Source organism: Caloenas nicobarica, chromosome 6, assembly GCF_036013445.1.
Source record: "Caloenas nicobarica isolate bCalNic1 chromosome 6, bCalNic1.hap1, whole genome shotgun sequence".
NCBI lineage: Eukaryota > Metazoa > Chordata > Aves > Columbiformes > Columbidae > Caloenas > Caloenas nicobarica.
Window position 1 is genome coordinate 22,605,801 of NC_088250.1, and position 15,019 is coordinate 22,620,819.

Here is a 15,019-nt window from a genome sequence, read left to right on the forward strand (position 1 = left end):
TTTTAATACAAATAATTTTCCAACATCATGACCAAACCAACAGCAAGCTGCACAGATGTATTTTCATGTCGCAAGTAAATGTTATTCTATCAAGTCTGTAAAATCTAAGAAGTTTGAATATAAACTTTTCATTATCATTGACATGAAAACACATGGTATGAGTTGTATAGGATAGTTAAATTCTCTTTATTTCCAAAAGAGCAGCACATTACTTTAAGAGCAGTAGCTGATATTGTGCATTCTCACTTGCCAATGCATTTTCTGAATTTATTGTGCATTTTGAAACTACTTATTACTTTGGTACAGTACACATACATGTCCAGTCACTACAAAAGCCCCCCAAAATATTTGATTTTGGAGGACTAAAGCGAAAACAAATGCTTTAAAAACAATTCTGTCATAAAACAATACTGCGCCAATGAATCATACTGGTAATATAATCCAAATCTTCAAAATTATTCTTTCACACCATCACATTATGCGAGTAACAGACAAATATGAGTACTGTAATAAGTAAAAGTAGTTTGATCATGGCATTCTATGACTCTTCTAATGTTATCACTATGTGGAGTATAACATCAGTACAATGGCTGCATTGATAAGTAGCTAATTTTATAAAGGGAATGATGTAAGCAGATACAGTCTACAGGGAATTAATATTAGACAAAGAGATGGTTCATGGTAATATATAAAGATGTATCTTTGCTAACACTTAAGTTAGAGGCATTATTCCTTTAAAACACATTTGAGAAGCTCTGAAGTCTATACAGTTTTTTTCAAAGGAAATATAAACAATATTAGCATGTGAATACAGAAAGTACCGTAAGACTTCAATGGAATTTTACCTTGCAGACAATATTAAATATGTTCTTCAAACAAAAAGATAAATTCCTTTCTCTCCTGCTCTGATTTTATCGAATCACACTGACAATATATCGTGTTGTGATTTTGACATAGGCTTAACTTTGATTTCTGTTTACCGTGGTACACTAGAACCCACATTTTAGAGGAAGACCAAACAAACAAATGGAAACATTTATTGTAGGGTATATTATGCACATAATTTCAGTGATATCTGCACACTCATTTCTTTTATGTTTCTTCGGAAATCCCAGCTTACATATTCATGTCTCATGTTTGTGCATGAGCTTTAGCATCTATGAAGTTAGGTCCAAAGTGCAAAGATATAGATACACACTTTTCTGCAGGTTATTATTATTTACAAATTTCTAATGGCAACATGTTCAATTTATAGATAATGCACAGCAGTTTGGTCATTGTGGAATACTGCCTCTAAAATGGAGAAACTGGAAAGTATGGGATAAATACTGTAGTCCTCAAGTAAGGACCACAGCATTTAAAGATCAGTGGAAGTCAACCATCAGTTTGAGGAAAGGCCAGAAATACCATAAACAAGGTACATTCCAGATAAATTTATATATGGTGTTAAAAATGAACATTTATCAATACAATACAGTTACTAATTTTTAAACTGAGAAGTGACTGTCTGTTTATATTACATAGAGTTTTCTTAAAATGTTGCTTGCATCATTCCGATCTGGACAGCATTTTTAGCAGAATGCTGTAGTAGTAGCAGAGCAAACAAAAACCATGAACGTGTTAAACCATATGCTTGAAAGACCTACTGTCCATTCTTTTACAGGAAAATGAAGAGTTCAGTATCTCAGATATTATGCACTTAGTTTGATCAGCAAATGTTTATTTTAAGAAGGGGTAACGAATTCCTATGACTGAAATTGGATAAGACTAACAGTTAACTCAAGATGGAAGATTGGAGATATCCACTATAAGGAGAAATCAAAAAGATCAGATAGAAAAGGTAGAAAATGATACAGCAGAGCAGTCAATTATCAGGAACATGAGAAAACCATCTTTCTTTATGTGGGGCAGTATATATAGTGAGTTGTATCTTACAAATCTCTTCTCCCTTCTTTTAAAGATCTGTAATAATAATCACAGGAATTAAGCTAAACAGAAAAATCCTAAATTGAATCAACAGCATCTGATACTTGAAACCATTAAATGCCTTATCTCACTGAGAATTCAGTTACTCTTCTGTTGTTGATGTAACAGAGTATTTCCTTAGTATGCTGTTCTATTATAACTGAATGCAGCTCCAACCTGATCAGTATAAGAAGCAGCATATTATAAAAATTATTCAATAAATTAAATCTGTAATAATTCGATATCATTTGAGGAAGAAAAAATTTAAAATTTTCCACAGAAATAATTATTTACTTTTTTGTTTGTTTTTACCAAATCAGTTAAGTTCAGTATGCTAGGAAAACTCTTCAGTTACAATAAGGTATTTCCACAGCAAACATCTGCTCTGGTATAAAGCAGCTGACCCAGGGATTTTGGACTGACTTGTATGTATTCAACACAAAAATCACCTGTGAACGGACCACGTTATTGCTGATTATGTTGTCCATATGCTTTAATACGTAGAAAGACTTAATTGTCACTTATTGTGACTTGCCAGTGTTGACATGTAAGGAATCCAACTGGATAGACTACCCCTAACTGCAGACCCTGATATGATAGGTATGTAGTATATGTCCCTGTTCTTTACCTTAACATATCTCAAAGTTACCTTTGCCTGATAAATTCCTCTCTGCTCACCAGCATTATAAAACCTAGATTTAGGCAACGCTATATACTTAACATGTATATAGCTTAAAAAAAAAAAAAAAAAAAAGAAAAGAAAAAAAAAGAAAAAAAAAGAAGAAAGAAAAAGAAAAAAGAACCCGTAGAAACAAGATAATCACCAAACCCAAGTATTATCTTTGATAAAATAGTAAGCCATTTTTAAGCCTTTTTTATACCATGGTTCTAGGTTTCAAAAGTATTCAGTCACCCAGATTATAAGAGATTCTCCAGGGCCAAGTATTAAACAGTCTTCGAGAGTTATGACGCTAGATTTTTTCTGAATGCTAAGGAAATTATTCTCAGAGAAATCTACTTTTCAAAAACCCCAGAATGTACATACTCCATCTCTTTTTCACACAAGACAATAAGGGGACAAAAGTACTTACATGTTTCTAAAGCAGCAATATGCTGATTATCATAGATATATATCTATCTTTTATGTCACATCTACCAATAGCATTGCCAGTCATGCTTTAGTCAGCAATACAGTACAGTATGGGAACAGACTTTAGTTTAGCTTTCGAGGTAGAAACTGAAAGTAGAAAGCAGCTTGCCTGTCACAGCAGCATTGCAAAAAGCAGCAGCCAAGATTGGGTCAGGAACTTTTTGACATAATTAGTTTCTGAACCTCAACAACATCTCATAGATTCATACAATTCTGCTTCACTTACAGCCAGGTCACTTTGAGCTTCTAACATTTCTTTCTTTCTTTGTTTCCAAGTTGATTATCTGAGAATAGCTGAACAGCTCTTGGTTTAACATTTTTAACGAAACCTGAAATTTTGTGGTTGGCCAGGATGCCACTAATAGCTGTTGAAATCGTAATTTAAGGGACTGAAGGAGCAAAGAGCAGAACAGACACGAGCAGGAAGATGGCGCCAAGAGAAGCGACCATTTTGGTTTTGCTTTTAATTCCTTTGTTCCCAAATACCTGGGGAAATGTTAAGTAATGGAAATGATATTGGTTTTGTTTTCTCAGTGCTGTGTGGATGTCAGTATGAAAATGAAATGCTCTGTGATATAAATGGCAATATTATATCCAAACTTATCCAGTCTTTTTCAGTACAGCTATATCACCTACAAAATCAACCAAGCGGTAAATATCATTGTAGTTCCACTTATGTAATTAAGTGGAATCTGGATGTCACTCTTTTCTCGTGCTTTTACAGTCAGGCATAATAACTCTGTCAGTTCAAAAAAACAGACCATTGTAAATCAGAGCAAAACAATTCTGTGATGGTTATTGTTTGCAAATATTGCAAAAAACCCACTATCCCTAAATTATAGTCTACTTTGGTTTGGTTTTGGTTTTGTTTTGTTTTTGTTTTCTTTTTTTGTGTTATGCATAATTCCATTGATCTACTTATTTATGAGCATTTAATAAATGAAAAAATTTGCAAGAATGTTGGATGAAAGCAAAAGCATTGTAAGTAGCGTAGAAATATTTGCGAAAGCACTCCCACTGGAAGCTATTTTAAAAGGCTCCTTAATTCACACAAGCAATACTGAAAAGATATTTCTGAAATAGTGCAAGGGACTGCTGCTTATTAAGATTAATTAAGCGAACTCCAATTAACATTAACAACTTAATAGCATCCACTATGAATCACAATATGTCAATATGATCTAACTGATTGACAAACAATCCAAAGCCTAAGTTGTTCAGAATATCACAGGATTTTGAATAATTATTTTTAAAAAATGAAAATATGACTTATCAGAGAAATTATTCCTTACAAAATATAAGACAAAAATCTATGCAATAAGTATATTTTAACACCATTGACTTACCAAACTGAAAGCAGCATCATACAATTATGGTGTTGTAAATACTATGGCAATGTTTAATAGGTGAGATGTAAGTCATACTGAAGCTGGGGACCTTTTGGTCCAAAATCGGTAGCTTATTTACTAGACTGCTGAACTTTATTACTGATAAGATGCGAATAAGTTTCTCAGGGCAGACAATTTTAGATGTTTAGAGAGGTAGTCAATTTGTGAGCATAAATTAAAGAGCTATGGTAAGACTGACTTGGGCCAGATCTTGCTATATGTTTTCTCTTTGCACCTCTACACTTGTAAGTGTGGGTGTAAGTAACAGCAGAACTGATCTCTGAATGTTTGACCAGCCAAATACCAGTTTTGTATGAGCTTTTTTAACCAAATGATGGTCACATGCTTTGGCTGTGGAAATTAAATTAATTTCATGCTTAATGGTGCTTCGAGTACTGCATATTAGTCTCTAAAATAATTAAATGCTTATACAAGTACTAAAGAACCGCATTTCTAAAAAAAAAATAAAATTGTGAAAAATAAAAACTTAGACTATCATGAGTTTGCAAGTTATCTCCATTATAAGCTAAAATACAATAGTATAAATGTTTTCCAAAACAGCTAGCAGCTTTTCATTATCAAATTTACACGTGGACTTATATAAGCTTCTAATGAGAAACATAGCTTACGTGTTATATATTCTCTCTTCCTTCAAAAGGAAAGAAAACCCTTCAAAAATAGAAATCTGAAAGCTTTACCATCACGACTGGGAAAGGTACATGGCATGCACTGCAAAATATTATTAAAATATCATGGTAAGTATAGCATCTGAACGACAGCAATGTCAGGGGCTGCCGATCTTGCCTGACCATGCTGGGATGCGAGTCCCGTGACTCCGCAGAGAGCAGCTGTGCATGTTGGTACTTCATTGCAATGAATGGGACAGGATCATAGCTGAAGAGCATGCAGGCCAGTCAATATCCATTAGAAAGTGATTATATAGTATATACATATAGATGTATAACTTGCTTATGTAACCTGTGTAAAATTGGTGACACGATGCTCTGCCTTGCTAAAAGGCACCAGAGATGCCCGCTTGACTGATCCAGCTTGGTTCTACTCCTGTGAGAAGTAAGAATGGTAGGAAATGAAGTTCAGGACACAGCACCTCTGCTTTTTTGCACTGAATACTGCTTAAAGTAAAATATACATTATTAAGGTGTCTGCAACAGCATTAGGAGACCCCATATTTTTCAAAACATTTAAAAATATCTTGTAACTTGGTATATCTTGGTGTAATTTCTAGCTTAGAAGTTACACTTAGCATAAAAATCTAATTGTTACATAGCTATACATGCACTACAAATTTTTCTGTATAAACCATCTCCATAGTACTTAAAGACCTAAAAAGGAAATATTATTTTTATTGTTTCTACACTGGATAGCAGTAATGCAGCCCAGGTCCATGGACCTTTACGTATAGGACAACAGACTCAGCACAGTGGCCCCATATTTGTTAATGGCCCTACTTCCACGGTAAAGTTTTATTTAGGATTTGTTCTCTAATTCCCTTTTTATGTTGTGTTCCACCACTACCATTCTTATGGACACAATGTTCTCATAATTAATTCCCTTATAGGTTTCAGGCAATTTTCTAGAAAATTCCTTGTAAATTCACACCTACTAACATGTACAATATTTTATGTATGGTTTCTGGAAAGGCATAATCTAGTTAACATTTCCATCAAAATACTGGAAAAGATGTATGTTTTCATGAAGAATTCACCAAACATTAACATACTTAATTAATACTTGCTAATAGATTATAATTATTTATTGCCCTACATCATCGTGAATACGTGTAAACGCAAAGCAAAAGCACACGACATACACTCATTAGTATCTGTCTGTCTTGTGCTAATTGAACATGGTTTGGTGGCTGTTTTTAACTTCAGTTTTTTAAATTTGTGGGATAAGCAATGAAGTCACTGGCAGATCAAGATTTGGCAACAACAGACTCACATAAATGATAAAAACGTGAGAGGGCAGAAATGCAAGGCACATTATGGCATAACAAAAATGAGGCAGCCTTGAAGAAAAAGCCATTTTTAGTCACTTTCTTAATTTAAAAAATATCTTCTTTTGCTATGGATCATTTTCATGACAAGAGTGTTGGTCGTGTGACTAATAAGCCGTCACTCTTCTCTATATCAAAATCCATGGTGGATAAGAATTACCTAGTGAAGAGTAGGAAATAGGATTAAGATTAAAAAAATGCACTTTTTTGATTAAAATCTATTTGAAATTTAGGCACTTGAATAAGGAATACACTCACAATGTCTCTGCTTAACTGTTGTGTCTCTCTTTAAGGTGCCTGAAATTTGTAAACATTTCCCTTCTATTTTTCACCTTCAAATTCTGCAAGAGTAAGAAATTTTGGACCTGAATATGCTCAGAAGAGTTTCAGGCTTGACCAGTCAAAACTGCTCAATTCCTGACCGAATATGCATTTCTTCATCTTATCACCTGAGCAGTTTGCAGTGCCTGAAGCATAATTAACACACACATTTACAGCATTAAGTGCCTCCAAGAATGCAATGAAGGACACTGTTGTCTTTTAAATATCGTATCAGGAGGAGAAAGCCTTTCATGGAGGGAACTTAATGACTGGAGTTCATGACTCAAATGCAGGATAATCTTCTTTAAAATTTTCTCTATAGGAACTCAAACCAATATTTTTGTCACCTTGTAGAACAACCCAGTTGAAGTCCTTCCTTGGGAAAAGGGAAAATTTGACTAATGAAGACAGTCAACAGTCACACTATCCTATTACACAATGAAGAAACAGATGCACCATTGTCATTGTGGTCATACTCAGTCCTACTAGCCACCAGGCTATAGTTTTGAATAAGGTATATCCTCCATCTCTTCTACTGACATAATGCTCCTGTGCACTAAAATTAAGATTGAGCAGGTTACAAAAGGAAGCAAAAGGAGAATGTTGGTGATCGGGGAATTTGCATGGGAAATTCAGATTTCAGTCCTTATTTCAAAGCATTTCAATTTCTGCATTTTAGCCACTGACTACTGACTGTTAAAAATTATAAACAGGTTTTGTAGCAGGGAAAGATTTCTTTCTCTAAACAGATGCCTTAATCATTAAGAACTACCAAAACTCATGTTCTTTCTTGCTACCACTGTTCAGTGAATCACAAATTATTTTCTGCACAACAATTGTAGCTTCAGCATAAGAAATGGAGAATACTCTACTAGTATGGAACAGTCCTGTGATTACACTTTTTAAAACAGGCTTCAGCAGCTAATTAATCTAGTAATCACTGATGAAAATATTTAAATTACTTCTTTGTCAGTCATTTTAATAATACATAGTGTTTAAATTAGTAGAATCCAATTTCATTTCCAAATTACTTTTTGCAGAGAAGTTGCCAACTAAAAATTATCAGAGCTACAATCTATTTTGATAAAACTTCGTTTAATACGTACATAACTTCGTAACTCTTGAAAAAGAAGCAGCACAGGAAAAAATGAAAAGGACAATCTAAAACGTGGTTTGCTACTCCCATGAGTAGTGACAGTATCAGAATCAGTAATGTTATCAGAATTAATCTGATGTGGGTAGGAGCACAAAATAAGAGGTGAAGAGAGGAGGGTTTTCCTGAGTGCATATTTCTGATCATACTGGCACTTAACAATCAACATCTCAGACTGTATCTGTGTCAGAAGATTTTCTTTTAGTGCCATTCATACAATAATATCATCTGAAGCATCATTGCCAGTTACAACATATCTACAGAGTAAAATAACCGTATCTTCTGCATACTTTCCAATTGAGGCATTTAGAACGTTTTATGAATAGTCACAGGTTTAGGCTGACAGCACTCTTGAAACTGATAAAAATACTATATTCACTTCACAAACAAATACATAATGACAGGCTTTTCTTACTCTGTCAAGAGAGCAATAAATATTTTGTGATGAAGAAACCCAAAGTATTCTGTTTCCTAGTACTGAATTTAAAACACTTTATTCCAAAACTTTCATTATATCCTCTGGCTCTCACTATTTGCAAAGCAAGGACAAGGCTGAAAGCGATAGATGGACTTGAACATGATTAGCAGGAAGATTAATCCCAGAAGGACCAAGCGTATACCAAGAAACGATCTGATTTACAAAAAGACAGAAAAATAACTTGTGCCATCACTGTCATATGCCATCATTACACATGATCTCACTGATAGGTGGAATTTGACCAGGTTAGCAGCAGAATTTGCTGCTCCTTTGGCAACAGTAAGCTTTGAAACAGTTAACAACGGGAAAATAGAACAATGGAACAGCAGAACAATGGAAAGACAGAACAATGCACTAGGCCTGCGTGGTGTTAAGATGCATGAAGAAGACTCCTTATCCTATGGACAAAGATGAAATAGAATCAACCAAAATCCTACATTCAAACCAGAAACTTTCATATAATCGCCCTCTTCATTACACAGAACAATTAAAGGTCAAACCACTACAATTTCTGCTTTGTTCTACACCCACATCATGGTTTTGAAGAGTAAGATAAACACCAATACAAACAATATGCAAAAAAAAAAAAGTTTTTGAAAGAATAATAGAGATTTCTGATAAGAAACAAGAAAATGTGACTGTGTGGTACAGTCTGTACAATAAAGGATCTTGGGGTGAGAATTACTAGAAGCTTAACCAAGTTTATAACCTCAGATTACATGTGCAAAGAAATCACTTATGAAAACCTTTGTATTAGTTTATGTCTATGCCACAGCATGGTATACTGTTCAAAAATACCCATGCCAATGCTGAACGAACTAGCATTGGTACCAAGCACAGCATAGATTTACTCCACCTGAGGCAGCGTGCCTCCACCACGTACAACTGGGCAGGACAGAGCATTGGGTTAAGACAATAACAACGGCTTCGGCATCTCCTGTAACTCACAAACTGCTATCTTGGACTTGTCCATTTAGCACCGCATTGTGCCAGAAAGAGCTACATTTTGTTATGGTCAGAGCAGGTAACAAATTCAAGCATCTTGAAGCTTTGAAAATAACAATGGATGGCCGTATGAAAGGATCTTATACTGAGATATAAAGCTTCATAACTTTTTAACATAAGGCCATTACTTCACTTATTCAGTGGTTTTGCTGCTATCAGATGGGTTATCAGTGATTTATATGAAATCATTTACTGATGCTGGTCCAGTATTCAAATGTACTTGTGATGTATCCAGATGTATTTCGACTGTATGAAAAAGGCTGAAAGCACTAGAATGAACTGTTAATTTGATAGGAGGCACTCCAGAAAGCAGCCGAGAGTAAATCAACTGCACCGATGAAATAAGCACGGAGAAACTTGCACAACCCCCACACATTTTGTAAGACTTCTGGTATCCAGGGCTATTAAGTTGATTCATTTTCTTGCTAATGATTTAATGAAATAAAATAGAAAAAAGTATTCATTTTTAAAAAATTGTCTTCTGCATCTTGATTATTACTGTAAATGCAACACTGTACTACTGTCTCATTCAAAACATACAACCTTACATCAATTTACCTTAAGTACCATTACAAGTTTGTATACACCATTATACAGAAATTAAAGAGAGATTTTAATTCAACACTAGTAACCTCAGGAAAAAAAGAAAAGCATCCAAGTATATAGAAACAGTCTTACCTCTTTGCTTTCTTCCAGGTCTGACTCACTGCTGAACTCCTCTGTATTTAAATTTTCAAAATCTGATTCTCCGACAGCAATTGGCACTGTCACAGTGAGACTTGGGTTGTTTATGAATGACATGTAATCACTTTCATCAACAACATATTTTTCCACGCTGCTGCCTATGCCACTAGTAGTTCCATTCCCTTCTTTAAGATAGGCAAGGTTTTTACCTATTTCTACTATCGTGTGGTTGGAAATACAGCTGTCTTTTTTGTTGTTTAGTTCTTCAAGAGGTTTGATTTCATCTAAAACTTTCTGCTTTCTAACAAAGGCTTTTTGGATGAATTCACGCACTTTTCTCTTCACGTAATCTATTCCCTTCTGAATCCTCGCCACAGCAATCTGGAGATTGTTCATTTCATTATCATCGTCTGTAGCAGCAAGGTTGTCTGAACTGAATGAGCTCAGCAGCAAGGCCAGAAAGAGGTTGAGTACCTAGAAGACAGTAAGGAGAAAATATACTGGATCTCTTATTTTTAAGTCATAAAAGTAATTCCATTATCAGTTGTTCGAAATTACATAATTTTTATTTCACAGCTTGCACTTTATTTCAACCCATCTTCCTCCTATTTTTTCCGGTCCATAATCCCTACCCCCCATATTTTATTACAACTTTGCAAAAAAAATTTTTAGCTTGTTTAACTTGACTCATATAGGTGAAAATCTGAGCTGTTCCTTGACTTTATCCTCCACACTGGAAGCAGTGCAGGTCTGCTCCTCAAAATGGAGAATGACATAAGGAGGCGAGATACAACAATATGTAGTAATTCATGCAAGCTGCATTCACTGTAGTGTTCATAGGTGAGGGAAATGCAGGCAGATTCCAGTCTTCTACCATTCAACACACCATAGTTTCAGTGTTCAGAATATAATAAACTTACATACTTGCCAAGAATATATCAGTCTATTTTTGCTTTAGGCAGGAAAGCTGGCTAAGAGATAAAGAGGCTACAGATGTGATATGCCTCAGTTTTAAGAAACTATTTCAGACTTTCTTGCATGATATTTAACAAACACACAAGAGAAATTTTGAATACATGTAATTATAAGACTATGTGCAAAACTGATTAAAAATCCTATTTAAATGATATTTGTCAATTCTTCCTGTTCAAACTTGCAGAATATTTTAGAAGGTATACCACAGGAGTCTCATGTTACTCTGGTTAAACTTGGTATTTATGTTTGTGAATAAGCATATTTATAAAATTCATGGATGATACCAAAAAATAAGGGATGCTAGCACTCAACAAGCAAGAAGTACAAGTAGGCATAACCATGGTAAATTGGTGAAATTATTCAAAATCAATACGGCATTTAATTCTGAAGTACTAGTGTGGAAATGCTGGTTATGAAAAATGAAAAGTACATATGCAGAAAGTGTGAAAACTGGCAAGGTGGAAACTGCAGAAAAGGACATATAGGCTGCCTCAGAAAAACAATGCTGGTACAGAAATGTCATGCGTCATTTTGGGATGTATCACAAGGAAAGTTGGGTGTAAGACATGGAAGCATAATTATTCCACATTATTCAGTACTTATGACTTTATCCAAAATGCTGCTTGGGAGGAATTCAGAAGCCAGTGGCAAAAGAGATAAGCAGTTTAGAAATCATTGCCTATGAGAAAAAAATGAACAGCTAGCCTTATTTTGTTTCAGAAAGAAAAGACTGAAAGTGGAAACAGTAAGCCTTTAAGTAATATAAATGTAGTCAGGAAGACCAACTGCTTTCCATCACTGTTGAGACCAGCCAGTTTAATTGGCTGTGAAAGGTGATTTAAGTTAGATGGGTTTTTTTAAGGGCATTTCTAGCTATAAGCAAAATTCAGCAGTGATCTTACTAAAGAGGTTATAAACTCGCTGAAGATTTAATAGAAAAGGTAGGCAAACATTTTTCATAAATGATCAAGGTATGATTGAACCTGGCTTAGAGAAAGGGCAAATGAATTACATGATCTCCTCAAGTCCTTCTCCAGTCTTCATCTCCGATTTCTAAATCACAAAAAATAGGAAATATGTTCTAATAGTTTTTTAAAAATCCCTACAGATTACATACCACTAGGTTTCCAATCACCATGACCATCATGAAGACTGTAAGGCACATGGTTTGGCCTGCAACCTCCATGCAGTCCCACATGGTTTCTATCCATTCCCCGCACAGCACTCGGAATACAATCAGGAAAGAGTGGAAAAAGTCATGCATGTGCCAACGTGGAAGTTCGCAGTCACTGGAGATCTTGCAGACACATTCCTTGTAGCTTTTCCCAAACAGCTGCATCCCCACCACAGCGAAAATGAACACAATGATGGCCAGCACCAGGGTCAGATTTCCCAGAGCCCCCACTGAGTTGCCAATAATCTTAATCAGCATATTTAGAGTTGGCCAAGATTTTGCCAGTTTGAAAACTCGAAGCTGCAAAACAGAAGAATAGTATACAGTTATTCATGTTACTAATTGTAATGAAATTGTTGCTGTAAATTTCATATTTTGGTTACCCTGTGTCTAAATCATGTCTCGTTTAACCTTTAGAAACTTCAGTTACAAAATTTATGTTTCCACTTCTTCGTAGACTACTAGACATCAGCAGTTATAAGTCCTGATTCAAGTCATAAGAAGTCAAAAATACTGTCTCTATGCTCATTTCAATTACCACAAAGACTCCAATACAGACTTTGCTTCTTTTGGTGACTAGATATTTATAAACAAGTTGTACTTGTTGGAAAATTTGGACAAAAGAGTCTTTCTCCTTTTGTTAACTCTAAGATAATATTACTAAAAGTTAACCAGCAAATGTGGAATGTGATCAGTTTAACAGGACTGTAAGTGTATAGACAGCTGCAGATCATTTTCATCTTAACTGGCCGAGAGATGGAAGAAATGGTTTTCCTAAAAAGAGAAACAAGCTAGATTTGTTAATGACAGGCATACAAGTTGCTTGCACATATCTTTAACAATATCTTTTCTGTCATTTAAAATAAGCATAAACTGTCTTACAAAGTTTGTCATACAACATTGAGAAAAAGAGACAAAGGAAATTGTTACATTAAAGTACAAATTGAAACAGACAAAAGTGAAATTATTTGGAAAGATTCAGCAGGTCCTCTGACAATTGGAAGAGGAGAATACTAAAAGTAATCTAAATCTAAATACTAATTAATCTTCAGCAAGACCAAGGTTTTTCAAGTTCCTATTTATGACGGAGGTATCTAACAACAGACAGAGATTCTGTAGTGATTTCCGACCAGAAAAGCTGTTAGACAGCAATGGACCCTTGCAGAGGATGCTAAGAAGGCTGCTAGTGATGAAGAAAAATCTTAACACTACTCTCTTCTAAAATGAACCATGTAAGCAAACTGGTAATGGAAGCCTATCAGCTAAAACTGTCAATAAACTTTTATGAACTAATCCGTTATTTACTAAGTGATTTACTAATCTTCAGTCACAGGTAGTGAGGACCTGTGGCTCTTGCATTTTTTATTCCCTCATTTATGGAGAACGAGACTCTAAGATATACTACTATTAAAAATGTTAATCCGTAAAGCACACTCACTGCAAGAACAGAATTGACGTTGACAATATCATGAAGAAGAAATAGACGTTATTAAGATGATATGTAAAACAAACTTGACATAATAGATACAGGCCATCTAGTGCGTATGCAATTTCGTATTTTGTAAGTCCTTACAAAATATCGTCTGACTTAGGCAAATATTTAAAGTACCAACAAAAAATGCACAACATTCATGCACAAATACAAAAATGTAAAATAGAAACTTATTTTATTTAGTATATTTACCAATCTGAATGATCGAAGGACAGACAATCCTTCTACATTTGCAAGGCCAAGCTCCATTAAACTAAGACTCACAATAAAACCATCAAAAATATTCCAGCCTTCTTGGAAATAATAGTAAGGATCCATGGCAATTATCTTGAGAAACATTTCTGCTGTGAAAATTCCAGTAAACACCTGCAAGGAAAATACAGTTTCTTAGTACAGTTTAATGAGAAAATACTAAAAAAATAACACTAGTGGTATCCATTTCTGGTAAGTTGCATCTTCAGCAAGCAGTCCATGCTAAATCTCAATAGCTTCTCTATATTGCCATACATTGGGGTTAGGAATTAAATTCAGATTTGAAGCTTACATATGCATCACAATGTTTGGTTTCCAAAGAAAAACAGGTAAATAGGAAAAATATGGTTTTTATCTAGACTGCTAATATGCACGTATAAATACCAATACACAGAATCTCTTCTAATTTTAATGTTCAGTTTTTCCTCCCTAAATCTCATATTTGCCCTGGGGACATTTTTTTTGCTTCTAGGGCTAAAAATAAGTTCATGAGAGGGACAATTATTTTATTAAGAAAAAAAATCATGCTGAAAGTTGAGGAGACTTATTCTTCTTCAGCATAACCTGTGGAAGGCACTGTCGTGCCATTTCACCGTTTCTTGTGGAGTTGCAGTGTACCTGCCAAACTTACTGGGTCTTTACCCTCTACAATCCCTTGAACACTCAGCAACTCTGGAGGTGCTAGTGAGGAATGGAACAGGTGTGGAAATGGAAGTGAAATTATTATGATTTGTGAGCATCCATCCCAGAAAACATATTGGATCAATTCTTTAAGCAGCTTTAATGACAGAACCTGAAGGTCTTAAAAACCAAAATGCATATTAACTCAATAAATCTTACTATCTTTTGCTCGATAAAGCAAGAGTAGCAAAATCTACAAATGTCAACAACGAGGGATTCAGTAAAGCTTTAATTTATCTTCAACTATGCCAAGCCTATAAATACCTAGTCAACATTTTCTTTTA

The 15,019-nt window shown here is 34.7% G+C and overlaps 1 protein-coding gene across 9 annotated transcripts in view; it reads right to left on the bottom strand.

Annotated features, from left to right (window-relative positions):
• Positions 1 to 15,019, bottom strand: part of LOC135990083 (sodium channel protein type 2 subunit alpha) — a 53,351-nt gene that overhangs the window by 16,229 nt on the left and 22,103 nt on the right. For all 9 annotated transcript variants that reach the window (XM_065637450.1, XM_065637449.1, XM_065637447.1 and 6 more), the window contains exons 14-16: positions 13,995 to 14,168; positions 12,254 to 12,610; positions 10,156 to 10,635 (exon numbers count right to left, since the gene is read on the bottom strand). In XM_065637450.1, coding sequence (XP_065493522.1) covers positions 10,156 to 10,635; positions 12,254 to 12,610; positions 13,995 to 14,168 — 1,011 coding nt within the window. The remainder of the gene's footprint in view (positions 1 to 10,155; positions 10,636 to 12,253; positions 12,611 to 13,994; positions 14,169 to 15,019) is intronic.